We start from the raw sequence: 27043 nt of genomic DNA on the forward strand, positions 1-27043 counted from the left end.
CCCCACCCCATTCATCACTTGTCTTATGACCTGGCTCATTCCACCCTAACTTACAACTGGGAAGACTATGTCTTCTCCCACAGGCTGCAATTTCCCCAGTTGGGTGGTATTAAGCCTTGCAAACAGTAGGCACTAATAAATGCTTATTCCATCTTGGGCAAGGTTCAAGAAAATATTTTTATAAAAGATGATTATGTATCATTTTTAAAGGTGCAAATGACAAAAAAACAAATGGTCTTAAACAACAAACAGAGGAATCTATTGGCTCATGTAACTGAAAAACCAGGGGTATATCTGGCAGCTTCAGGAGCAGCTGGATCTAAGGGCCTTAAGTGATGAATCAGTATTCAGTGTCTCTCTTTTCCAGGCTCTGCTTTTCCCTACCCAGGCTTCAGTCTCAGGTATGTTCTCCTCACATGGTGGCAGCTCCAGTGTCTCTTCTTTTCTGCTCCAAGTTCAGCAAGAAAAGAAACTCTTTCTCTTCTTAGTTCTAACAAAAATCCCAGAAAAGAGCCTGAGCCCTTTGTTCAGGCCATATGCCCATCTCTAAATGAATCACTGTGGTTCAAGGAATAGTGGTTGCTGAGTAGGTAGACCTGAAGCATGTGTCATCCTCTGGAACTGGGGTGGGGTGGCCCCACATGAATCTCACACACCAATGGTGAGGAAGGGTGATTTCTCAAAGGAAAGACAGGAAGCTGCTGCTTCTAGAAGACAGAAGCTAGATGCTGAGCAGTGGGCAAATATGGATGCTTGGATCAAGGCAGGGACTAGACTATCAAGGGCCAACATGGGGTCACCAAGAGCAAGTCCGGCCTGCTGAACTAATTTCTTGTTTTAGTCATTGGCCTGGTAGAGTAGGATAAAGCTGGAGGCTCATGAATCTGGGGTTCTGTAGGGTCTTTCTGTTTATTTTGTGGGTGCAGCAGTGAGATGTTAGCTGAAAGATGGTGTGGTCAGAGGTTTCCTGAGTGAATGAAAGAGATACTGATTTATTGCCCTGGTGCAACTTGCAAGATAGTCTGAAGTGGGGAGCCACTAGACTCTCTCCTTGGTCCTGCTCTCAGCATCCTGTTTAGCAAGGACTTGGTTGAAAGTATACATGACTTCCCAATCTTATCTGGGAATGACAGGAAGCTGAAGAAAATAGCAAGTACCCTGCCTGACAGCTTCCTCAACCTGAGAGGGCTCCATATAGGATAAAGGGATTAGATGTAATACAATGGAATAGAATTGGAATGAACTGAAGTCTCTGCACTTAAATTCAGAAAGCCAGTGGTGCAAGGGTAGATGGGGAACATCCAGCTGGTGGCAGCACCTATGAAAAGACATGGGGCAGTGTTCCTCAAAGTGCAATCTTCAGACCACTGGCACCAGTAGAAATAGCTGGTTGGGGATGGAGTGGGTGGGAAAAGCAGAGATTCCTAGACACTTCCCCAGACATACTAAATTAGAATCAGGATAGGGCAGGGCCTGGAGATGTGTATTTTAACCAGCACCATAGGGGATTCTGGCACATCTCCAAGTCATTGATGGCCTCACCATGGGTTCAGAGCCCCTCCCCTCCAATCCAGTGGGCATTAACAGTGTGATGTCACTGACCAATAACTGATTGGGACCCTGCTAATGCATCAGGCCATGCAGGCAGGAGATGTGCCAATTTCCTTTAAGAGATGCCTTCAGAGGAGCAGCCTTGGTGGAAAGCACTTACAGTAGGGGGCCAAGGTGGCAAGGACAGAGACCCAGAGCTCTGTTGCTATTCCAGTAACAGAAGCAGAACTATTTGGTCTAAAGGGTCTAAAGACTATTTGGGTCTAAATTCAGGATAGACCCAGACTTTGTCATCTGAAGTAAAAAAGAAGAGTCTTCTGAATAACAGAAATGAAGAAGGAGCAGACAGGTTTGATGAGGCCCCAAAAGGTGAATCCAATGAGGGGCAGATTCCTGCTGCCTAAGGAGAAGAAATTCCTAGCCAGCAGAATGGTTGGAGGTGAAACCCATGCATGGTCACTGGATAGGACTACAGACACTAGTTGGAGAGTCTATCCTAGGAAGGGTTTTGCTGCTCCCTCCCTTTGAGTCTGGGGCTCAAAGGCAATGAAGGTTAAAGATGTTAGGAGTCCTCCTATCTGACCATCTACCTTTGAGCCTGAGACAAGCACTTCCTGGCAGTCCTCCCACCTAGATTCTTAAGCAGAATTCAGGTGAGACAATTAACTCACCATCTCCTCAAGGGCATCCCTGCTCCTTTTCCTGATATGCCCTGAGTACCAACTGGAAGGGGATGGCTGAGCTGAGGCCTGAGTGACTAAAAGGAACAAACCATGTGAAGATCTGGGGACATAGTGTTCCAGGAATAAAAGCAAGTGGGAAGGTCCAGAGGTGGGGATGAACTTGGATGCTGGAGAAACAGAAGGGAGGTGACCATGGCTAAGGCCTAGGCAGAGTTGCAGAAGTAGGCAGGGGCCAGATCATGCTGAGCTTGGAGGCAGCGGTCATCATTAATGCTGCTTTCCTCACATTTCAGCTGTTGGCATGTAGGAGAACTATATTTCTTGGCCCTTTTGTATGGGGCTATGGGGCCAGCTCTGGCCAATGAATTGTCAGTGGAAGTGACACATGTCATTTCAGGGCTGAGCCACTGATTACCTCCAGACCTCTCTTTTCCCACCTCACTGACCAACGATGTTCCAGAGAGTGGCTGTTTTGTCAGCCTGGGTCCTCAATTGAGGATGATCTGGAGCAGTAGACCCATGAAGAACAAATGAGAAATGAACCTTTGTTGGCTGAAGCCACTGATATTTGGGGACTGTTTGTTACCATGACATAACCTAGTCTACCCTGTTACAGACCATACTATTCTGGCTGAAGAAAGAAGGCCAGAGAAGTGAACACAGCCACCAAACTGAAAAGAGAAGGAGACCCTTTCTTTTCTTGTTCCCCAAACCTTATTCCCAAATTCTAATCCCAGAGCAGAAACTGTAGGAAGAGGAAATGTAAGGAGCATGGACATTGAAGTCAGCCTCCCTTAGGCCCAATCTCAGCTAGCCCTGCAAACACTGAATACGTTGGCCCTGGGCTTCAGGCACTTCCCTTCCCAAAATCTCAGTTACCGTTACTGTATAATGAAGATGATAATGTTTATTTAATAGGATTGAATGTGAGGAGCAAATTATTAACGTAGGCAAGGACAGAGCAGAGTGCAGCACTCACCATTATGATATCCTCTTATATCCCAGACCCCAGTTTCAGTCCTTCATCCTCCCCATTTAGTGCCCAAACCCAGTTCCTAATCACCTCTCTTACACCAGGTGCCCCAAATGACAGTCCTCCTAAGGTTTCACCTCTTCCATCCACCTCTTCCCTTGAAGCAGGGTGGGGCATAGTGTCAGAGGGAGGGGCCTGAGCACACATTGCTCCCCACAACACACACACACACACACACACACACACACACACACACACACTCCAGTTGGGTAGATCAAGTAGACACAGCATACATACAAGCAATCCCTAAAGCGGAGTTCAAAAACCGGAAGCTGTTGGACATTTGCAGACATTTTCACCTGGGCTCACATGAGGTTAAAAAAATATATATTTTTTAGTTAAAAATTTTAAATCAGAAGATTTTGCATCCAATGGCTTCTCTTGATAATTTGAAAGATAGGGCCATGCTGGGCCCCAATTCCAACACCCTCAGTTGGGACCTAGAGTAGAAGAGCCAGCTGCACCTTTCCATTGGATCTGATGTCTCGTCTCCAGTACTGCCATTGCCTCCTTGGTGCTGAAGCCCAGTATCCATGCATGAGTATCTGGACATTGGCTGATGTTTCTTACACTAGTTAAGAGAAAAGGAAAACATTTCTCATAACCCTTCTCTATCAAAAGTGGGAAACAAAAGACAGACCGAGAGAGGGCCTCGTGGTTTCAAGAAATAGAGGAGAGCTCATATCTCTTTGTGGAAGGGAAGACCATTCTTACATCACCCAGCGTGCAGCACCAATTTAAATTATTGACTGGCCCCTGTAGGAGGCTTACTTTGCGACCTTGCCGCCACCCTTCTCATCCCTCCCAGAGTCGGACCCTCTCTTTTTCTGACCATTCGTCCTGTGTGTATGTTGCGCATTTGTCATTTCCTTTCTCCTTCAAGGCAACCCTCTGTTTACTTTAACCAGATTAGGGAATGGGGGTGGGGAGCAGGAGACTCCAGCAGCGGTCATTGCTGGAGACAACGTGACTTGCCCAAGGTCACAGAGCTAGAAGGTGGAGAGGTGCCTAGATCCTACACCGGGGTCTCCGTGGCTCCCAAAGCCCTGCCCAGTCCTTCACGCCCACGTCTCTGGCGCGGTGCTAGCTCAGGGCGCAAACACCGCGCGCCCAGATACGCTGTGTCCTGGGGTTGTTTTCCTTAGGCGAAGGGCGCCACGGGGTTAGAGAAATCTTGGGTCACGCTGGAGTCCACCAAGCTACATGGCTGGGACTGCAGGTGGCCCTGAGTCTGGCTTGCCCGAGCACCTCTACGCGAGGGCCGGGGCAGAGCGCTCTCCCGCAGTCCCTTATCCAAGCCGCGGGCTGGTGGCGTACCGCGGCACGCAGACGGCCTCGGAGCGCGGCTGGGAGGCGGGGAGTGGGGTGGGGTGGGGTGGGGGAGAGGACTGCAGCGGAACCTGCCCCGACCACCCCTGCCCCAAGCCGTTTTCTGCAGGCTGGCGCCGCGCCGGGGTCGCCGCAGCCCTGGGCCCCTCCCGGGCCACCTGTGCGCAGGCTGGCGGGTCTGGGAGAGCCCGGATCCGGACAACTGATCCACTCCGGGTTTCAGACTCCAGGCCTTGTCCCTGGAGACCGCGCGGGGCGGTGGGAGGCCTCCCCGCCCACCACCCCAACCCCTCCCCGGGGGAGCCTCGGGCAACGCCGGGAGGGATCCCCGGAGCTGGGGGTGGCCCAAGCGCGCGGCGTGGGGCGGCCGGGCCCCTCCTTCCTTCCCCCGCCCCGCCCTGCCGCCGCCCCGCTCCGCTGCTCCAGTCCGGGTTTTGCGGCGCCCGCCGGCCCGCTCCCCGGCTGCGGGCTCCGCGCGGCGGCTGGCTCGGTGCGCGGCGCGGCTGGCGCTGCGCTCCGCCCCGGCTGCATTGCTGTGCTCCCGGTGCCCAGGGGAGCCACGCGCCGCGTGCGCCCCGCAGCCGGCCGCCCCAAGGCAGCGCAGTCCGCTGGCATGGGCCCCGAGGGCGCCCCGGGCTGGGGCTCTGGGCTGAGGCGCTGAAAGCCGCCCTCCCGCCCGCGGGGCCCCGCGCCCGGCCGGCCAGCTCGCCCGCCCGCGGTCATGGCCGTCCGGCCCGGCCTGTGGCCAGCGCTCCTGGGCATAGTCCTCGCCGCCTGGCTCCACGGCACGGGTGAGTCACGCGCGCGCTCTGGGGAGGCTTGCGGGGGATTGTGCGCGCGAACGCTCTTTGCTATGGGGGGTCCCTGACCCGCGCGGCCGGACCCGTCTGGAAGCCCCCGGAGGCCAAACTTTGCGAGGCGGGACGCGGGGGCCGCCTCTCGCTGCTGCGCAGCTTCCCCGCGCGCTTCCCCGGAAGCCTGGGTTCTGCCAAGTGCTGGAGCAGCTGTCAGCGCGCGGGGCTGGCGAGTGTAAACGCTCCACGCCTCCGGGCGGGGGAAGTTTGCTGGTTGCCCGGCCCCAGAGCAGAGTCGAGGGTTTGAATCAACGCCCGGGGGAGCCTGACTCTGAGAGTCATAGATAGAGGTTTTGACCACATCCCAGTGCCCAGGAAATTGAGGAGGGGGCTTAAGATACCTCTTCCCGGTAGCATCTGACCCAAACAGCTACTCACAATTCCCACTTGGCAACTGGCCTCTGCCCACGTCCAGAACACAGTGTCCTCCTCTGTCCCCGCCACACGCTCGCACACGCACACACTCAGGCGTGGAGGCGCATACACCAGCCCCCAGCCCTTACAGCCTGCACAGTCAAAGGCCCGCGGCCCCTGGCCAGGGCTGTGGCTCCCAGCCTCCTCGGTGCGTGGGGGCCAGAGTTATGTATGGTGGGGCCGCTGCCGCTTTCCCTTCTCCCTTTCCTTGCACCGCCCTTCCTCCTCCCTCAATGTCCCGTTGGCCATCCTAACCTGCTTGGTAACTAGGCTCTCAGCCCACCTCCCTTGGGGTGGGGGGAGTTCCCCTGCATCCTTTGTCTGCTCTCCCTGAGCTTCCACCTAGGCTGAGTTGTTAGGGCCTCCTGATCTCTCCTCCCCACCATCCATGCACTTAGCAGAGCTGAGCTTATGTGTGTAGGGGGGGGGGGGGCGGGGGGTCATTTGTGTGATCAAGGGGACATGGGGTGCACCCTAGCAATTCTTGATTCCTGCCGCTCTGAGAACCTGGGGGATGCCTCCTACCCTGGCCAGGCCATTGTTAATCCTAGATGTCAGAAGGGAGCTTTGGGGTTCCTGAGGTACGAAGCCAGACTGATTAGAGATCAATGAGTGAGAGCTTACACCAGCCCCATGATTGAGGCTGATGGCTGTTTCTTTAAAGGGTCTCTGTGTTGCACATCCTGCACCCATTCTGCCTGGCTGCCCTCCCCACTCTGCCCCCTCAGTCTTCCCTCTACTCTATCCCATCCCTTTTCCAACACCCCATTGTCCCCCCTAAATCCTCACTTTAACAAACCCTTCTGCCCCATGACCTCCCCTTTTAATCCTGACCGAGCCAGGAGGCTGCACTACTGCTGGTGTGTGTTCCTATTGCACATATATCCGTGTTCGGATCGTGTGTGCAACCCTCAGGGGAGTGCAGGGTTGGTGAGCTGGTCATGGTAAACTGGGGGTGTTCATGCTCCTCACACAGGGGAGGTGTTGCCAGATACCGAGTAGGTGCCCGGGAAATGTTTACCAAGTCGGCTGTGTGTCAGAGGGCTGTGTGGTCATGCCTGAGCACGTGTGAAGGCTGTGGGTTGGCATGTGTGCCCCGGTGACGATGAGGGCTGGCAGTGTCTATGGCATTGGTATGTGTGTGGCCAGATGAGCTTGTGTGACGGCTGGCCTCCTGCACATGTGTGTGGTCGTTGTGAGCAGTTGCACAGGTGAGCATGTGTCGATAAGGGGGTGATGGGTGCTGGTGAGTCAGGGTGCCTCAGCCTGGGGGGTGCCGCATGGATTTCTCAGAAGGTCATAGAGTTGGGGAACCGCATCCCTGGTTGGTGGGGCACCTGTTGGGGCCTGGTCCATGGTTGCCCAGGGAGCTGGCAGGTGGGCACTCGTGCCGCAGGGCTGCCCTGGAGCAGAGGCTGCCTCTGGGCATGAACTCTCGGGCCTGTGGGAGGAGCCTCTGAACGGCATGCAGGGGCCCTTCTTCTTATCTGGGGCCCCTTACTGCTGTCCCCCACAGGCTCTGGGCACACGTGCCCAGGCAGGCTGGCCCTGAGATGACCCCAGCTCCTCCCACACCTCCTCCCACACCACCCATCATCTCCTCGGCAACAGCAGCCAGTGAAAAATGTGTGTGAGTGGCTGAGGAAGAGACGGCCAGTCAGGCGGCAGGGGGCGCCGGGGGCCAGCAGGACTGCAGCCTCAGGCTCCCCAGGCCAAGGGCCCACCCTCTGTCACTGCTTCACACAAAGCCTGTCCCTTCAGCACACTCACCGTCTGTGTGCCCCTGCACACGGGGACACTCCCCCACACCCTGTCTCACAGCTTTTTCCCATTCATACCCAGTCACACAGCTGCCACCTGCCTCCCCACCCCTGTGGGCCGCTCACACCTGTTGGATGCCCTGCCACACAGATCTCTGCACTCCTAGGGGGAGGGGCCCATGAAGAGCTGGCTCTCCTGGAAGGTGGTGCTGAGGGGCACTGAGCTGTGGTATTGTCCATCCTTACCTCAACAATCTGTCCTGATGGCCTCTTCCCCGAGCCCCACCCCCATCCTCAGGGCTGGTCCTGGACCCCTCTGTCCACCCCTCACCCCAAACTGGGGCAGTTGGTTGGGGGAGGGTGTCTTAATTCTTTAAGGCTCTCACTTTGCCTTGGGGATGGGTTGGGCTGGGCTTCAGGGCCTCCCAGGTACCCCCAGGAGAGGGCTGGCCCTGTCTGTTCCCTGTTGCCCATGTTGGGAGGGGCTTCCCTCGGGAACCCGGGGATTGGTACTGATCCAGGTACCAAGCCCCCAGCCGTGGGTCACTGGCAGGTTTCTATGAGCAGCCAACTTTGGCCTCAGCCCAGGGCTAGGAGCCCCTCCTGTCTCACATACCTTCCTCCCACCTGGTCCTGCTCTGGGCCCCAGACCTGCAGACCTGCAGTCTCAAAGGCAGGAGCTGCCTTAAGCCCGGGGTAGGGGGACCCCTTCTTCTTGCAAAGGCGGTCGTGTTGGGCTTGGCTGCTGCCTGGGAACACGTGTGTCCACATACATGCATGCCTGAGCCTACTCTATCCAGGCCAATCCCCTCCCGCTGCCTCCCCTCACCCCCCTAGTCCTCCAGCCTGGGGCTGGAAACCTTGCAGTCTCTCTTGGCTCTCCCTTCTCCTTCACGCTTCATGTCTAATCTGTCACTAAGTCCTCCAGCTCGCTTCTACTTGTGACATTGCTTGTGTCCCTCTCCTCTTTTGTCACCGCACCTGCCCCCCCCCCCCCCAGCCCCTTTCTCCCTCACCTTTCCCACCTGGACCAGTGCAGTGGCCACCCCACTCATCCCCTTTATGTACCTCCTCTACTTTGCTTAATGCCCCTGGTATCTAGGCTGGGACCCCACTAAAAAGACTTCTGTGGCTCACCAGTGCCTGAAGGTGAAGTCCAAACCTGAGTCTGGGGGCACTTAGGGAAACACCTGCATCACCATGCATGACTAGGCTGATCCATTGGAACTTGGCTTTAACTGCTGGTGGGCCAGGCATCCACACCCCCAGTCAAGTTGTGGCTTCTGCACTATAGCTCCCTTGCCTTGCAGGACCTGGTGCCCCTGGCCCCACCAGCCACACTCCCCATCCTACAGCCCAACGTCTCCTGCTCTGTCCAGACCTAGGCCAAGCCCCCCTGCTGCTGCCAGTACAACTGTTCTGTTTATCTCAGCTCCCTCCAAGGGGACTCCCCAACTCCTCCCAGGGCCCACACAGGGGCCATGGCACATCGATGAGCTCTGAGTGGCCGACAGGATGGATTCCTCAGGCCTAGAGAGGCACATGGGGCCTGGGGCAACTGCCAGAGGCCCCTGGCCCAAGTTAGCTATTCATTCATGCCAGTGTTTTCTACGGGTATTGCCACTGTCCACCGCCCTATGACCCTGCTGTTAGCCCCCAACATGCTCTGAGTCATGGCCAGTCAAGTTCTTATTTTTTTTCTTTTTTTTCCCCTCCATGTGTGTTTGGGTTCTCTGGCTAGGTAAGGAGGGCTGCTATGGCTAGAGAGGGGGAGAGAAGTTTACTCTGTCCCCCTTGGCAGCCTTCCCCATCCCTGTCCCTGGACACAGACTGCTTTACTCTGGGGAGGCTGGAAATGGCTCCTGTCCAGGGTAGGAATGAGCAGGTTAAAGCCTCACCATGGGGTGGCTGTGTCTTGGAGCCTCACACGGATGGCAAACCAGCTCATGTGATCATGCATGTTTGTGGGTCCTTCACACAGGTTGTAGGCCCAGGTCTACTGAGCAGGAACCTCCCTGCTCACCCCTCCCCCTCCCAGTCATAGATGTTCCTGGATGGGTGTCTTCTCATGCAAATAATGTCATTCTGGGCACCAAACCTTTAGACTCAAGGCCCTGGAAGGTGGGGCTAAGGGGCATAGAGTCATGGCATTGCCCTTCCTGACCCTGACAAACTGGTCTCATGGCCTCTTCCTCAGGCCCCACCCTGATCCTCAGGAATGGAACTGACACCAAAACTTGGGCTGCTGTGTGCAACACCTATTGGGACTTCTGGTTCCTGAGGCCAAGCACCAGGAGAGTCTGGCCCATGAGCCCCAGCCATCCTCGCCACCCAGATGGGAGCTCAGCTTCCTGTGATCAATTCTCCTGGTCCACTCCTTTATCCTTCTTTTCTGCTCCCATGGGAATGGCACTGACAGGTCTTCCTGCCTTCTGGGGAGCCTCAGCCCCCTCTTCCCGTCAGGTAGAGTGGAAAGGGCAGGGGCTTTGGAGACAGACAGGTCTAGGTTTCGCTCTAAGCCACCTGACCTTGGACAAGTAACTTTTACTACCCAGCCTGTTCCCACATCTTTAGAATAGGGTCATTTCTGCTTCCTGAAGCTATTGTAATGAGATAGTGGTCAACATAGAGAGTGCCCCAGGGTGGAACCTGACATGGAGCAGACCCCTGTGGCTTGTTTATCTCCTTCCTCCATTTTCCCTGGCTTCGAAGGGGCATGAGTTAGGACAGAGCTAGAGTCCTAAGGTGGTGATCAGGGCCCAAGCCCAGAGATAAGAGAAGAAAGCATTTGTCGCTGTTCCAGCCGCAGGCAGGAGTCCCAGGAAAGAGTCATGCTTTTAATTGGAAGAAGCAACCCCCCCCCCCCCAATCTCCACCTCCTGCAGGGACTTGGGCCTGACTCAGACACCGATTCCTCCAGTGTGCAAAGAGCTTTGTTTGGGATTCTATGAAGGTGATGATTTGGGTGCAGCTTGTCCTGGAACCATGTGCTAATAATCAGCTCTGACACACAGAAAATAGCAGCGAAGGGGGTGGGGTCCCTGGATGGAACTAAATTCTAGTCCCAGCTCTGCCATTCTATTGCTGTGTGACCTTGGACAAGTCACTTAACCTCTCTGGGCTGTTGACCTCTGTATATTAAAGCATTGGACTTGATGACTCTACTGGAGCAGAGGCTAGTGTGCAGGGAGGCTTGGGGTGGACTGTGCACTCAGCATCAGGTTCCCCCAGGAAACACTCACACATGCTCAGCACCTGCCAAAGGCTCCAGCCACCCCAGCGGTAGCTGCCATGTTGCCTTGGAGCCAGGTGGCTGCTGTGGCAGGGCTGAAAGTGGCTGTGAAGCAGAGGTAGGAACTGTGAGTCCCAGCACCCAAGGCAGGAAATAAGGTCCTGCTTTAGCTGGTGAACACCCGCATTGGCAAAAACAGGCCTTCTTATGGTCCCAAGAAGGTCATAGTGCCAGTGTCTAAGGCCACCCTCTTCCGAGGCACTAATGTCAGGTGCTACGGGCAGCCGCTGGCCCTTGGGAGCCAGACCCCCAGGCACATTGAGGAGGTGGTAGAAGGGTTGAGTGGGCAAGCTCTGAAGTCTGAGTTTGGACGAGGACTTGGACTAGGGTGAGACAAGGGAGGTGCCCAGGGTGCAGAAATTAAGTTGTGCAAGGGCAGGGCCAGCCTCCTTAAATTGTGTGCCCTTGGTACCCCCTGTGCCCCACCCTTAGTCCCAGTTGGCAATCTAGCTTTTCCCTGCACTTCAGTTTTCTTGTCTATAAAATGGAGTCATAAAAGGACCCACCTCACAGCGTTGTTGTATGGATTAGGTGGACTGATACATGTCATCAGTGTGTGACAGTCCTGGCACACAGTAGGCATGCAATGTTAGCAACTGCCGATGAACGATGTGGCAGAGGACACTGTTCTGTCCTCACTTGGGGGGAGTCTTTGGTGCCATCTTTGCGGGATGGGGTGCAGCTAGGGGTTCAAGTGGGAGGACACAGGCATGAGGAGAGGCCTGTGTTTTGATTGTCTCTTTTGACACCCAGGAATAGCGTTTATAGAAGTCCCCTCCCCTCCCCTTCTCCAGGTGTGGTTGTTGACAAGCCCAGCCCAGCCCTGTTTGAGATGGGGGAGAGGGAGAGACTCAGAAATCTGGGGAGGCCTGAATGGCAGCTGCTCATCCCTAAGGTAGGCCCCAAAGGGGTAGGTTTTAGGTTCCACTTAGATGGAGGAAGAGGCCCCTGAAGACAGCACCAAGGGCCAGCGCCCTGATGGGTGAGTCTCCCAGAACTCAGACACTCCCCACACCTAGATATCAGAGCTGTGTCCATCTGGAAGGCTCAGGGTGACCTTGAGCTCCAGGCAAATATGTGTCTGAGATTTGAGGATGGGGGTCAGTCTAGATTGATGGGGCCTGAGAGCTACAACTGCAGGGCCCTTGGGTAGGGAATTCCGACGATGTATCCTTTCTGCCCTATACCTACCCAGCCAGGACGGCAGGTGGGCCCCACCCCGCACTGCTCCACCCCAGCACGTCCAGCAGAGAGCCTGCCGGCAGTACACCCGGAGTGAGACCTTACTCCCTCCTGATTGGGGCGGAGACCGGATGGAGTTGAGGGGCTGCTGGGTTTTCCCATGTCAGCATTTTCCAGACCCCTCACTCCTCCCCGATAAAAGGGTGCCAGGCACAGGCAGGTAGGAATGCTTCCTTAGGATCCCCGCGTGGCAGGAGCCTACCCTGCTTCCCAAAACACCATCCCCACCCCGTTGCCTCGTTGTTTGGGTAGCTTGCCAGGCCGGGGTCCCGGGCTAGATGCGGGCCTCCGGCCAGGCGAGCTGCAGGGCACGTTAGCGGCCGAGGGGCGGCGGGATCCCGAGCCACTCTCTAGGAGCTCGAGCCCAGGGAATTAGCCATTAGCCACTGCGCCCGTCGGCCCCATAGCCGGCTGGGGCCCTGGGGAGGGGCGCCTCCGGGGGCGTCCTGCCCCGCGGCCCCGCCCCCGCTCGGCGCCGGTGCTGAGAGCGCTGTAAACTCGGGGCAGGGGAAGGGGCGGGATCCCTCCGCCCGCCAGCCCGCCCGCGGCCGCCCGCCGGATTAGTGGCTCTTTGTTCGGGGCCTGTTAACAAGTTCCTGGCTGAGCGCTCGGCTGCCGCCCGGGGAGCGGGCGTCCAGCCTCCCGGCACCGCAGCTCCGCGGCCCCCGCTGCGCCTCGGTTCTCACGCCCAGCAGCACCCCCGCCTCCTCCCCCCCCCCCACCCCGTTTTCTCCGAGCCCCGTAGACGTGGCTGGCCGGTGGGTCACACTGGAGGTCTGGTGTGCGTGAGACCTCCAGAGCACCCCGGCTGACCTCGCTGCGGAAAGGAGAACGCCGCGTTCCATGATCACCTCCTGCGGGCGAGGGGCTTCGAATGCGCTGCTTGCCCTGGGTCCCATTTCACAGATGTGGGAGGGCACGGCTTCCTGCAGTCCCTGGCCAAACTAGGCAGGGCTGGAGTTGCAATCCAGGTCTTTGACTCCAAATCTCATCCTCCTTCAGCTAGAAGAGAAGCTTGGGGCCGAGAGAGGAGGAGCTTTCGGTGGTTGTAGACTTGCTACATTTTTTATTCCTTAATTAACTTCATGATGGTAGTAATCATGGCCCATGCTGGGCTCTCCTGCATCATCTGATCAGAACCTAAGGACAACCCACGAGATAGGTAAGGTTAGTCCCATTTATTAGAAAAAGACACTGAGGCTCAAGAAATGGTAAGGCTGGAACCTTGTTACTGCTCAGCCTGACCCCCTTGCTTACCCCCTCCCACACCGTGGGTAGCAGAATGCTGTCCTAGGTGGTCATTTACTCTCAAGGCCTTGTCTGGTGCCCCATGGACATGAAAGACTATGGAAGAAAGTCAGGAGACTTTGATACTCTCTGGTCTTGGGCTTATCCCCTCATCTCTCCAAGCTCTTTGCACTGTATATCCTGCCTCCTGACCCCACCTTGGGTGCTTCCTCAACCTAGGCAGGGCTGTCCAGGCCACAGAATTTTGAATATAAACCTGCCTGGGGGTTGGCTTTCCAACTTGCCCCAGGCCACACATCGACAGGTGGCTGAGACTGTTCAAAGCCACTTTGTTACAAGGAGGAATCCTTCTCAGTAACCTCCCCCAAATGGTTCTTGGCTCCTCCTTCTGACAAAAGGAGGATTCCCCCTTTTCAGTTATTTAAGACAGGGCTCCTCCCTGGCCCCATCTGCCCTTTCCAGGCCAGTCACCACCAGTCCTCTCTGCTGTTTCTCATGTAGCATGGTTCTAAGCCCCTTCCCTGTCCCCTACATTCCTGTTGCCTGCCTCTGGATGTCAGTCCCAGGAGTTCATCCCACTGTGATACAATGCTCTGGCACGAACTATCACACAATACTAAGTGTAGATGTTGCAAATATTAGGAAACCCAACCCAAAGTTACTTAAGCAAAAAAAAAAAAAAAAGGATTTATTGGCGCATGCAACTAAAAGGTAGTCTAGCTTCAGGCATGGTTGGATCCAGAAAAAACGGCATGGCCAGGATCCATGCCTCATCTCTGCTCTTTTGGGGGACTGGCACCACTCTCTAACAACCTCTCCCTTCACAGTCCCAAGGTGGCTGCCACAACTTACCAGGGCTACATCCTTGCAGGCCCAGCCCAGGGGGAAGGAGAGAGCATCTCTTCCCTCAGCCATCTAACACATGTCCTGGTCCTTCCCCATTGGGCCAACTCAAGTGCTATGCCATGTGAGCTAGTCCCCACAGCCAGCAGTTAGGGTTTTGCCATTTAGCCTGGGTCCAAACCACCTATGCCACTGTCCTATTTGCGACCATTTGCAGCTTGTTCACCAGGAAGAGATGGGCACATTGTCCTCAGATTTAACCAGTGTGTCATCAATACAGTTTGCCCAAATATTTAATCAAAATGCTGAATAGCACCAAGGACACAGCCTGAGGCTCAAAGGTAAAGACCCAAGTTTGGATTTGGATTGACCTTAGCTATTTAATCAGCTGTGTTACAAACAACGCCAGCCATTCAACAGGTTTTACATTCCCTTAAGTGTTCTGTCATCTGGTTCATGTATCTCCATTTGCAGATCCTGAGATATTTTATCAGGTGCCTGGCTGAAATCCAGACACACTGTTTCCAGTCTGGCCCTGATCTACCAGAACAGTAACTATAATAAGGGAAGCTGGTCTGGAGTGATGGGTCTGCCGGAGTCCCAGTATGTCTCTCTGTGTTACCACTTTCCTTAGTCATCTGTAGTTGACAGAGAAGCTCCACCAGAATCATGCTTGGGATTGGCGTCAGGTCATCATGCTGTGGCCCCTTCAGGACATTTGTTGGGTTTTATATTTGTCTGGCTTCCATTCCAGGAATGGACATGACCAGCATGGAAAGATGGCCCCAAACCAAGGACAAAAACACTGACAAGAGACATGGAGTAGAGAAGCATGCAGGGCAGGCTGAGCTCAGGTCCAGCTGAGGCTTGTGGGAAATGCCAAAGCCACATGGTGCAGGAGGGGGCTTGGAGGAGGAAGACTAGGAAAGGGCAAGGCTGCTGACTAGGGAGCTCTGGGAAGCCAGCCTTCCCATCCCACCATTTTGCAGCTGAGGACACTGAACTGGAAGGGCAGGACAAACTCTAGTAAGAAAGCACCGAAAACCAAGAAGACGTGATCAGAGAGGCCAAGGGGTTGTTTTGAATGAGTTCAAGTTTCTGGGGCCAGACAGATCCCACCCCAACCGTTGAGGCCCGCTGCTGGGCTCTGAGGAAGTGGGAATGGGAGTGGTCATGGGGCAGGAGATGATGAGCTGCCGTCTGCTTTTCCAAAGAGGAGGCAAGTTGATTCAGTGAATGAATCAGGGGTTTTCAAGTACAAGCAACAAAATTGATTCTCAAAATTTAAGCAAAAAAGGGAAAGTACCGGCGAGAAATTGGGTTGTTGGAGAAGGGCCAAGAGACTTAAAAAGTAGGCCCTGAAGTGAGAAAGGAACCAGGAAAGGGGAAATTACTTACCTGTCTCATTGGGCCCTGCTGCTGAGATCAGGGGCCCCCCCAAGTTCCCACGAAGGTTGTATACAAAAGGGGAAGGTCATGAGGGCTCAGAGCTTCCCTGACACTATTCTAGAGACCTTCTTTCTCCATATCCTTTGGGTTCACACAGCCAGAGGTCCATTTTTGAGACTCATCCATTCTTCTCAAGACCCCTATACTTTCAGAAATCTGGCTCTACTGGGGGAGGGGGACGGGGGCTGTCTTTGGTGTGAATTTCCTGAAGCCCACCACCCAAAGGCCAGGATGCCCTTCTGAGGGTGGTCAGCATTCCCTCCTCAGCAGTGATGTGCTGGTAAAAGTTTAACACTTGGCACTCTGGGAGAGCTGGGGGACTGGTTTGCCAATTTCCATGGTGTAAATACTCCCACTGTGGCCTATTTTAAGCTACCAATGTGATATCAGCTGGCTTGAAAAATTCTACAAATTTTAATTATGGTCTGTCTTTAGCAAAGGTGAGCCGGCTGTAGCACACTGCTATTCCCTGGTCACCCTGAAGAAGTGGTCACAAGGAAAGAGTGACAGAGGGTCTTTAGGCCTCTGCCTGTAGGACCCACTGATGTCCCCAGGCTTGGAGGGGCTGCTCCTTCTGGACACCAGGCTCTTTGGTGGGCTGAGGGTGGGGAGTCACTTAGGCACCAGAGCCACTAAGAGCCAGGGTTCTGCCGGTGATGGTGTGGGTTAGAAGCTTAAACTGGGTGACATTAGGCAGCTTCAGCTCTCTGCACCTCAGTTTCCTCATCCAGAAAATATGGATAATGAGAGGCTCCTACCTCATAGGGTTGCAAGGACTAAATGAGGTATTCCGTGTGGAACAACTTAGCCCCATTCAGGCCCACAGTAAATGCTCAGTGCATGGGAGGTGCTGCGATGCTATGTGGACTGCACCGAGTACGCTCACTTTAGACCTCTGTGACCACACCCCTAAAGTGTAAGGAAGTGGAGCATGAGGTCCCTGGCTGACAGCACTGACAGAGAGCCTCAAGGGCAAGACCCTGCAGGTCTGGAATCTTGGGAAGGTGCTTATTCTGGGGTGACAAGCTTTCATGGAAGGGTTTGAGAAGGAAAGTTGATGTGGTGAAGGATGACTCACCCCCGGTGACTTGGCCAGGTATGACTCCTAACAGCCTGGAGGCGGGGTGGGGTGTAAGGATGAGCAGAGAGGTGGCAGGGGCCATAGCGACATTTGAGAGCCTAGATTGGCCAGGCATGGATAACCTACCTACTGAATTGCAGGGTGGACTGTGGCTTCGGGGCTCGTCCCTGGCCACCACCTCCCCTCTCCCCCTGCCACTCCCCGCCATGCTCTGCTTCTGAGCTCTGGCGGTCCCTAAGGTCAGAAGAAAGGGACTCCACCTGGGACCTTGGCATGTGGTGGGATTGGACCAGACAGTGAACGGATGGGGCAGGGCACAGGCATTCCATAGTGACAGTGTGTGTACAGGGGAGCCAGGAGGCACAGCCCAGCAGAAGCAGACAGTGCCTGCGGGGGACCAACAAGCAATAGGGCTGGCTGCATCGTTGAGCTGGGGAGAGACAGGAGGTGAATGGTGTTTAAGGAAGATTAATCTGGCAGCGCATCGAGGATAGATTGGGAGCAGGGTGAGGCTGGAGGCAAGGAGACCAGCCAGGAGGCTGTGGTGGTCATCCAGGCAAGAAATGATGAGGCCCCCCCCTTCCCAGAGAGCAAGCAGCAGGGATAGAGTGAGAGATGGTTGTGGGAGACATTTGAAAGGAGGAGCCTCTGGATGTTACATGTGGAAGGCATGGGACCGGGAAGAGGCAAACATGATTCAGAGCTTTTGAGCCACGGGAAGTGATGTCAGAAAGAAAAAATGGCTTGGGAGCTGTGTAATGAATGAGAAAGAAGCCAGGAGAGCAAGAAGGCCCCACAGTACTGGGGGCCCCAACCAGGGAGCTCCACCCTGCCAGGCCCTCTCCAGAGCATGGCCATCAGTCTGGGCACTTTGGCCATAAGCAACAGAAACTGGCTCTGGCCCATGGGAAACCAAGGGGTAGACTTAAAGCCATGTCCTAAGAGAGAAGTCCTCAAAGATCTGGGTGGCGACGGGGTTGTGTTATTTAATTTAAGGCACTGGAGGCAGGAAAGGAAAGTGGATTTGCTTTGTTCTGTGTAGCCCCAGAGAGCAGGGTCAGGACCAGCAGGTGAGAGGCACAAGAGGCTGAGAAAGACCTTCCTAACAAGCAGTGACATGGGTAGACTTAGCAGGAAGTGAGCTCCCAGTCGGTGGGGCTGTTGGAACATTCCCTGTTGGGACCTGTCAAGGAGACCATGGGTGGGAGGCAGGTGGCCTTGGTGAGGCTTCGTGGTAAAGGGGAAAGGATGGGGCTCCGGAACGGACTCGGACTCTTCTCAGGCCCACCCTCACTCATTGTCCTTGAGGAGTTTCTTGCCCTTTGGGAACTGGGCTTTCCGGAGAATTGACCCCATCTCGTGAGGTGTTGTAGTTTCTCTGTAGTTTTGAGTACTCAACACATGGTCTCATGGGCATAGCACCCCTACCCTCCCTTAGGTGACCTCCTCCCCAATACCATGTGGTCCTGTTGGGACTGTCAGTCATAGGGTTCCATCTGTCCCCCAGGGAAAGCATCTTCACGGGCAAATCCTGATGGAGATCCTGGGCAACATGAATTGATCCCAAGTGGCCACATGACCAATCAGGATTCTTTTCATGGCTTTTCTCACTTGCAGGTGAAGTTGCCATCTCTGCCTCTGGGTTTAGCCTGTGAAGATGCAGGTGGGAATGTTGGGCCAGTGGTAGCTACTTCCCCCGTGTGTGGAGAGAGCCTGTCTGGTGAGAAGAGTGAGGCCAATACACAGGCAAATCAGAGACAAACAGAAGGGAAGATTGTCCCAAGGCCCTGGAGACTCAGTTCCCTGAACTTTTCTATCAGTCCTGTGAGCTGCCCCAACAGCCTTTCCGGCCCTTAAGCCAAGAACTTCCTGTTTTAGGCTTCTGCCAGTGTGGATTGGGTTTTGGTACCCTGTATCTGAAAGAGGCCTGGCACAGGATCTCAGGAGGAAGACATGATGATGTGGGCAAGGCACCCAAAGGTGGCAGTGTGCAGGGCATTCACCCTCCAGGTAGCAGATGCAGCATTCTAAAAAATAGAGAATGCACAACAAAAAGTCCAGATTTCAGGCTTCCCTTGAAAAATCAGATATAGGGGGCACCTGGGTGGCTCAGTCGCCTAGTGTCCGACTTTGGATCAGGTCATGATCTCATGGTTGGTGGGTTCAAGCCCCACATCAGGCTCTGTGCTGAAAGCTCAGAGCCTGGAGCCTGCTTCAGATTCTATGTCTCCCTCTCTCTCTGCCCCTCCCCCACTCACGCTCTGTCTTTTTCTGTCTCTCAAAAATAAATAAACTTTAAAACGTTTTCAGAAGGAAAAAAGAAGAATCAGACCTGGGCACTATGAGCCCATTTCCCTGGGTCGGCAGGAGCTAGGACCAGGCTGTCACCTTGACAGGTGTGCACCCCCACTGCCCATGCGCACAAGGCTGCACTCTCCATCCCACACAGTGCTCTGCACATAGCAAGCCCTGAAAACATGTGCAGGCACACTCCTTCCCCTTCCCTCCCTTCCAGCAAGGAGAGCCTGTGTTTGGGGCATCACATTTCACCTGTTCAGTTTGAGGCAGTGGCAGATGGGCAGGTGCAAACATCTAAAAGATCACTGGAAAGCCAGGACTGGCACTTTGAGATGCAATGAGGGTGGGAAGTGGAGATGAAAGGCCCATTCCTAAGGAGCTGGTCATGGGTACTGTGAGCTCAGATCCCATTCTAAAGAGCGATTGGGGAATGGCTGCAATTGAGATGGAAAAGGAAAATTTGGGAGGAGATTCTGAGGAAGCCAGAAGCAGACCAAAGAGAGAACAATAGGATCCAGGAAATTTTTAAGTTTTGAGCAGGGCTGGGAGGCAGCCACAAGGAAGGCTGCAAGGAAGGAGCATGCAGATGAGGCCTGGAGGACCTGTGCTCTGGGAGGAGGCCACGAGGAGCTGCTTGGGACCTATGCAGAAGCCCAGAGCCAGCATTAGAGAGTGGGGAAGAGTGGGTGCCAGGACACAGAGGGCACTCGGAAATTATAGAGCTGGGGTACAAGGATATGAGCCAGAAAAGGCTTGGGTTCTGGTGGATGCTTCAGAGGAGGAACCTGAGCAAAGGGGGCAGGGGCAAGACAAGCTTGACTGCTGAGTGTTTGCAAAGCACTTGCACCTAACCTCTCTGCAGGTAGGTTCAGAGGTGAAGTGACCTCACAAAGTCACATGGCAGCCACCACAGAGCCAGGTCACAGCCCTAGCCCCTCTGTGTGCCATCTGCAGAAGGGGGTGGGGCAGAAGGCCCAGGGCCCTAGTGAGTTTTTGAGGGAGGTGGAGAGGATGGCCTGGGAGACAGGGCTAGGTGAAGGTGGGGGCACACCTGTCATTAAGTGTTGATGGAGCACCTCCTGGGTGCCAGGCTAGGTGTTTCGCACCATAGATACTCAGTGAGCAAGGCAGGTGCTGGCCCTACCTTGAGGAACTCACTCTAGTGGGAGGAGATGGGAAGGAACTCACTCTAGTGGGAGGAGATGACCATAAACTAGTAGATTCAGATAATGAGGAATGTTCTTCAGGAGTTGGAAGGCAGGCAGAGAGGGCCACGTGACCACATGACCATGAGTGGGCTCATGTGGGCGTGCTGGGTGCCAGGTTAGACTGGATGGTCAGACCTCTCTGAGGAGGTGAGGTATGAGCTGAGACCTGAATGACAGGAAGATCCAACTGTGGGTGCAGCAGCCTGGAGGTGGGAATGAACTTGGCTACTAAAGGGTCCACTGTGGTCTGGGCGCAGGGACGTGGAGTTAGGTGAAGAGAGGGCATAATGACGTATCTCTGTGTTCATTTATGCTACATGCCCCCTTGCCTACCAGAAAGGCACAAAATTGCGAAGCAGATCTGAGAAGTCCAACAGGGATAAGGAAAGTGACTAGGAGAAGAGGGTGCAGCACGAGAGAGCCCAGGTCTGGAGAGGGTAGACACTGTCCTGGACTGGCAGTCAGGAGGCCTGGGTCCCAGGACTGCTCTGTATTCAGAATGCGAGCCCCTGGCCGGATGTGCTCCTCTGCCTCATTTGTGAAATGAAGCAAATGATCCAGAATGACCAGCCCTGGGCTTTCATGGAGGTGATCCTGAGGCAGGGGCAGGCAGAGGGCAGTCAGTTAAATGTCCAACTCTTGATCTCAGGGTTGCGAGTTCAAGCCCCGCCTTAGGCTCCACGCTGAGCATGAAGCCTACTTTAAAATTTTTTTTTTGTTTTTAAATTAACCATTTTAAAGTACACAATTTAATGGCATTTAGTACATTCACAATGCTGTGCAACCATCACCTCTATTTAGTTTCAAAATATTTTCTTCACCCCAAGGGACACCCTGTTAACAGTCACTTCCCATTCCCCCTTCCCCCAGCCCCTGGCAACACCAGCTTGCTGTCTGTCCCTACGGATTTGCCTATTCTGGGTATTTCATGTAAAATTGAATTATACAACATGTGGCCTTTTGTGTCTGGCTTTTTTCACTGAGCGAAATGTTTTCCAGGTTCATCCATGTTGTAGCATGTATCAGTACCTCATTCCTTTTTACGGCCGAACAATATTCCATTGTATGAATCGACCACATTTTGTTTATCCGTTATCATCCATTTGGGTTGTTTCCACCTTTTGGCTATTGTGAATAGTGCTGCTTTGAATACTCATGTGCAAATATTTGTTTAAAACCCCATTTTCAGTTATCTTTGGTATAAACCTAGGAGTGGAATTGCTGGGTCAAATGGTAATTCTAGGGTTTAATTTTGAGGAAATGCCAAATTGTTTTCCTCAGCAACTGCACCATTTTATGTTGCATGCATGAGCATGAGGGTTCCAGTTTTTCTACATCTTAACGTTTACTTCTGACACATTAAATTCTTGCAAAAATTGTTTTTCTCCTCTCCTGGTGCTCCTGCTTTACTAATGCCTGAGTCCTTGGGGAGCCTGCCACTAGGCCAGCCAGCCCTGCCTGGTGAGGGTCTCATGGTCCAGAACTGGCATCCAAGGGGAGGTCGAGGGGACTGGGGCAGCTGGGGACACGCAGTCCTGCAGCAGGCAATGGGGTCAGGCAGGCTGTCAGAGATGGGGCTGGGCCTTTCTCTGCCCTCTGAGACTCCTGTTTCCCTCTGCCCCCTCCCTCCTCCTCTGTGCATGCCCCCAGCCAGGAGCTGCCCTCACCACCCCTCTGCTCCGTTTTGTGTGTGTGTCTCATCACCAGGATAAATGTAGCTACAAACAATGCGACGGGCTGGGTGCTAATTTGTCAGACGCAGTGCGCGGCTGTGATTCCGAATACATTAACATTTTCACATGAAATCATTTCAATTTTTAGTGATTAAGAAGTATTTGTTTTAAAGCATCAGGATGATTTACTGCAGGCCTGGAGGGTGGTGGGGGGCAGGGGCAGGGGAGCCCCAGATGTGATGTCATTCACGGGCACCCGCACAAGCAGAGCTCACGCCAGTCATCACCCTACTCCCACCTGTGTCCATCACAGGCTTCCTGGACGTGGGGCTGCAAGGAGCGGGCATGTGGCAGGACCAGGTGGTGGAGACAGGGAGGTCTGAGGGCCCCTTGAAGGTACTGGGACCCTGAAGCCTCAGCCCCTACTCTCTTCCCCCCTCTTCTCCATGTCATTCAAGACTCACTGAAAGTCAGCTCCTCAGAGAGGCTCCCCTTGGCCCTCTAACCTCAAGTAGCGGCTTAACTTCTGTCTTATTTCCTTCACAGCACTTTGCAATATCAGAGGTGACCTCCTTTACTGATTTCTTTACTTGTTTATCCCCCCCACCCCCAGGATTAGAACACAAGCTTCTTGAGGGACTGTGACCTGCTCCCTGCTATATCACCTATGCCTAGAACAGGCCTGGCACTAAGTAGAAGCTCAGTATTTGTTGGCTGGATAAGTGGATGGATGGAGGGAGGGAGGGATGGATGGATGGGTACAGAAGGGTATAGAAGACCCCTCACCATACCATGTATCCTGTCATCCTTGAATCAAGCCCTCTGTGACTTGAGGAATCCCAGCCCTTCCCCAGCAAGCCACCTCTGGTGTGCCAGACTCTGAGCACCTAGGAAATACAAGTTCATTAGCACTGGGGCTGTACTCATAGGCTCCAACCCACCCCCCAACTCTTCCTCATCACTTCCATTCTTTAGAACCTGTCTATGCCTCCCTCGCAGGATGGATGGGAGCTGCCATAAGGGGCTCCCAAGGGTTTTGGACAGACTATTTCCTTCAGATCCCAGATGCTGCCAGCCCCCTCCTCCCCTCCTAGGGGCTCTCAAGCAGGATGGCCTCCCCAGAGCAGCTCACAGGGCAGCCAAGGTCTGGGCAGGAAGGATGTGCCTGCAGGGGGCATGTGTGTGGCATGAATCTGCTTATGTACTAGTGTGTGTGTGTGATAGGAAGTCCTCAGAGCTTTGCCAAGTGAGAATCAGGCTCCTGCTGGCCTCACTCCACAGTAGCCACTCGGGAGGCCCTTCCTCACCCTTCTGCACCTCCAAAACTTCTGTGGCTCCTCACTCCACCCGCGTACCCCCAGATCAGACCCCTCCTCCCCCACCTTACCCCAGTGAAAAGAAAATAACTGGAAGCTTTTATCGTTCAGCAGAAGCAACATCAGAAAACAATTATTGTTTTAATTACCTGCTGTCGCCGTACAAGACAGGGAGGTTGTAAAACGCGATAAAATCTTTCATGTTAATGGACTGCCAGCCTGGGCCAGGGCACGATTTATGGGACTGCAGCTGGCAATTCCAGTCAGCTGGTGTAGAGGCCCCAGGGCCCCCCTCTCCCTGTCCCTAAGGCCAGGTCTCCAATGCCAAGGGTGATATAGCAGCACAGACACAGGAGCATCCTGGAGGCTCCATTCCCTGCAGGGTGAACCTTGGATTGACCCCTCTTTCTGCTCCATGGAAGACATGCCGGTGTTAGGCTGGCTCCCTTAAGTAGGCCCTCTGCCCATGACCCTGCTCTACTGTGGCCACCCCCAGCCTCTGGCCACACAGGGCCATTGCCCTGGGCACCATCTTGGATTCCAGCACTGTCCAGACCTGGTCCTGCCCTGAGCCCTGTCACCTCGAACCTGTCTCTTCCTTCTCTCCCTCCCTCTACCTCCCAGAGCCTGACTGCTGACCACTGCCTCCTGACAGAGGTCCTCATCTGTCCTCCTGCCCTCAACGTTCAACCCAGCCTTACTGCTATACTTGTATCTCCCCAAAACCCAAAATGGCACACCCCTGCTTGGGAACCACCCCTTTTTAAGCACTTTCACACATTTGCTCATGACAGAACTTTGAGGAGATGCTGTCATTATCCTCCCCATTTTACAGATATGAAACTGAGGCACAGAGAAGTCAAATGTTTGGCTGTCAGTCCGACTTTACAGGGTTGGTCTAAAGATTGAATGGGTAACAGTTGTGAAATGCTTGGAACAGTGCCAGGAATAGTTCATGGTCAATACATTCTAGTTCTAATAATAATTTTTGTTGTTATTGCTGTTCAACCTGGAGCAAATTGCTTAGCTACTTTAGTTACACCTCACTTCCCTCATCTGTAAAATGGAGACATGGCTTACCTATCCTATAGGATGAGGACATCAAATAAGCCCATGCCATAATGTGTGGCTTAGAGCAAGGTGTGTAGTGAGAACTGAGGACCTTTTAGCTGCTGGCCTTGCTGTCGCCGTGGTAAGAGTGGCGGAAGTTGAGGTTGTGAAGATAAGTTGAGTACACATTGTGCAGTGGTCTCTTAATGCCATACCAAGGAGTTTCAAGCCATTCCAGAGATAGGGAGCTGCTGAAGATTTTAAATCAGGAAACATGTGATCAGATCTGGGTTTTAGAAGGATCATTAGTGGCCCAACGGCAGATCAAAGCTCAGAACCAGAATGATCCAGATGAGGGCTGACAAGGCCTGTACCCTGGCCATGGCAGGGATACTACCAAAGTCATGAAGACTTGATGTTAAGCATGGGTCTGGCGTGCATGGTGGCCACTTTTGCCTCAAGAATGCAGGTAATTGGCTAAGCCCAAGGGCACAGCAGGAATATCTGGGACTGAGGCCAAGTCCAAGTATAGAAGAAAATCTTTTTTTTTTTTCAATATATGAAGTTTATTGTGAAATTGGTTTCCATACAACACCCAGTGCTCATCCCAAGGAAGAGAATCTTTAGGCCACTGCCAGGGACTGAGGTGGGGCTTCTCTGAGCAACCTCATGAGACTGGTCATGTCTCTGGACAGGCTTGGGTGCAGGCTGGGAGTCTGCCTGGATGGCTTCACTTATTAATTTATTCACTCTCCCACTCATTCATACAGTCCTTAACTCATGTCCTCCACAAATGTTTGCTGAACACCATTTCTGTACCAGGCACTGAGCTGGATACTGTGGGTGCCGGGAAGTATGATGGCACACTCCTGGAGCTGATGTTCTAGTGGAGGAAATGGGCAACGAGCCAGTGAGCAAATGAAGAAATGAAATAATTGCATGCTGTCGAGAGTGCAGAGGAGAACAAAGAAGGAGCTGAGATGGGGTTCCCCCCTCCTTTCTCCTCCTCTCGGTCCCTGGCCTGTCTGCCTGTGAGAAGTGGCTCTCGGCTCCCCAGCCCACCGAGATGCATGGCTGGCATTAGCGGTCCAGCCTGCCCGATATGTCTCCCTGTCTTCCCTGGATTACTTCCACCATTTTGGCTATCACTTCAGAACTCTAATATATTCCCCAGGGCCCGGGAGGGGCCATTCATTTAAAGATCTTTCTATGGAGCCTTCTCCTCTGAGGACGCTGAGGGAAAGAAAAATGCCAGGAGAGGACGAAAAAGAGAGCAAGAGGAATCTGATTTCAGAACTCCCAAGCAGCAGGACAGATGCAGTAGAGAGCAGGGCCCAGTGACTCAGAGACTTACTTTCTAGTGGTGTAAGTACCTTCCCCGTCCCTTTCACCTTTTGCCTGCACCCCTGCAGGAGTCTGAGACCCCACATCCCATCCTCCTAAGGGAAAGCTGTCCCCAGGTGCTGGGAGATGTTGTCCCTGGTTATAATTTGGTCTGTCCCTCCCCTGTCCTTCCCAGTCCTCTGAGGGGCCACACGTGCACTGTGAGGGATCCTGCGGAGACCAGCCTCAGTGTGCTCCGTTCCCTGTAGCTGGACCAGAGTGACCAGTGAGCTGGTCCCACCCTGTTCCAGGTGGCCAGAGAAAACATGCCAGTGTGGTAGCCCCAAGGCAAAATAGGATGCGGGAAGGTGATAAGTGTGCTCTGGGCCATGGTTGGTGCTCATATGATTCTCTAGGCTGGGAGTCATCACCCCTTTGGGGTTTAAAGTGGCAGCTACTTCTCATGAAAGCGTTTGGAAATTCCAGGTCCCTACCTGGCACTGTGGACAACCTCTGCACTCTGCAAGGAGTGTGGTCAGGGAGAGAGGTGGCTTCAGCGTGTCTTGGTAGGGTGACAAGTGTTCTCACACATCTCATGAGGCTGGAAATGGGACCTCTGGCCGGGGGCTGACTTTGTACACCTGGAGGTGGACATTGGTATTGGTGTGACTGAGAAAAAAATATGTGCCCATCGGTGAAGGTGACCTCACTGCATGCTTGGAAAGCAGGGATGCCCACCCCTGGGGGTCCATGGTCACCTGCCAGACCTGCCTCTCTTCTAAGTATGAACAGAGGCTGCCTGCCCAGTCCACTGTGTGGCAACACAGCTATCTGGGCCCCCTGCCCATGGCTGAGAGAGGTCCTCATCCAGGATTCTCTAACCACCCTAGTCCAAATTTCAGGAAATTCCCTGATCCCCTCCCAACAGTTCCAGATGCTCCAGAGCCTCTGATCCATTTCTCTCATGTGCTGGCATTTTCCTGCCTGGCTCTATCTCCTTCCCTCCTGTCAAACATATGAAATCACTGGGCTCCTCAAAGGGCAATGCCAAGTCCCTCCTCAACATGCAGGTGTATGAGTGAGTGTGGAAGGAAGTGTGAGTGTGTGAATAAACACTTGTGTGCCTTAGCATGGGTGTAGAGGCACCAGCATCAATATAAATGGATGCTTTGATAAAGTGTGTGTGTGTGTGTATGTGTGTGTCCTCTGACTCTGTGTATCCTACGTTTTCTAGGGTGTGGGTCTCATGTGTAAATGTATCTTAAAAATGGATTCATCTGGAATTTGAGGCAACTGTTTTATCATTGATAAGGAGCTGACAAAGAAAGGAAACAAAAGGTCTGAATTAATAAACAGTGTTCTGGATAAAGAAGTATAAGATGAGAGCTCAGCCAAG

The 27043-nt window shown here is 53.8% G+C and overlaps 1 protein-coding gene across 3 annotated transcripts in view; it reads left to right on the forward strand.

Moving 5' to 3' along the window:
• Positions 1–4874: 4874 nt before the first annotated feature.
• UNC5A (unc-5 netrin receptor A) overlaps positions 4875–27043 on the forward strand; it is a 62060-nt gene continuing 39891 nt past the window's right edge. The window contains exon 1 of one of the 3 annotated variants that reach the window (XM_060635117.3): positions 4875–5387. In XM_060635117.3, the coding sequence (XP_060491100.1) occupies positions 5318–5387 (70 nt within the window). In that variant the 5' untranslated portion in view covers positions 4875–5317. The remainder of the gene's footprint in view (positions 5388–27043) is intronic. The other 2 variants (XM_060635116.3, XM_060635118.3) reach the window with 2 other exon arrangements.

Source organism: Panthera onca, chromosome A1 (assembly GCF_046562875.1).
Source record: "Panthera onca isolate mPanOnc1 chromosome A1, mPanOnc1 haplotype 2, whole genome shotgun sequence".
Taxonomy (NCBI): Eukaryota; Metazoa; Chordata; class Mammalia; order Carnivora; family Felidae; genus Panthera; species Panthera onca.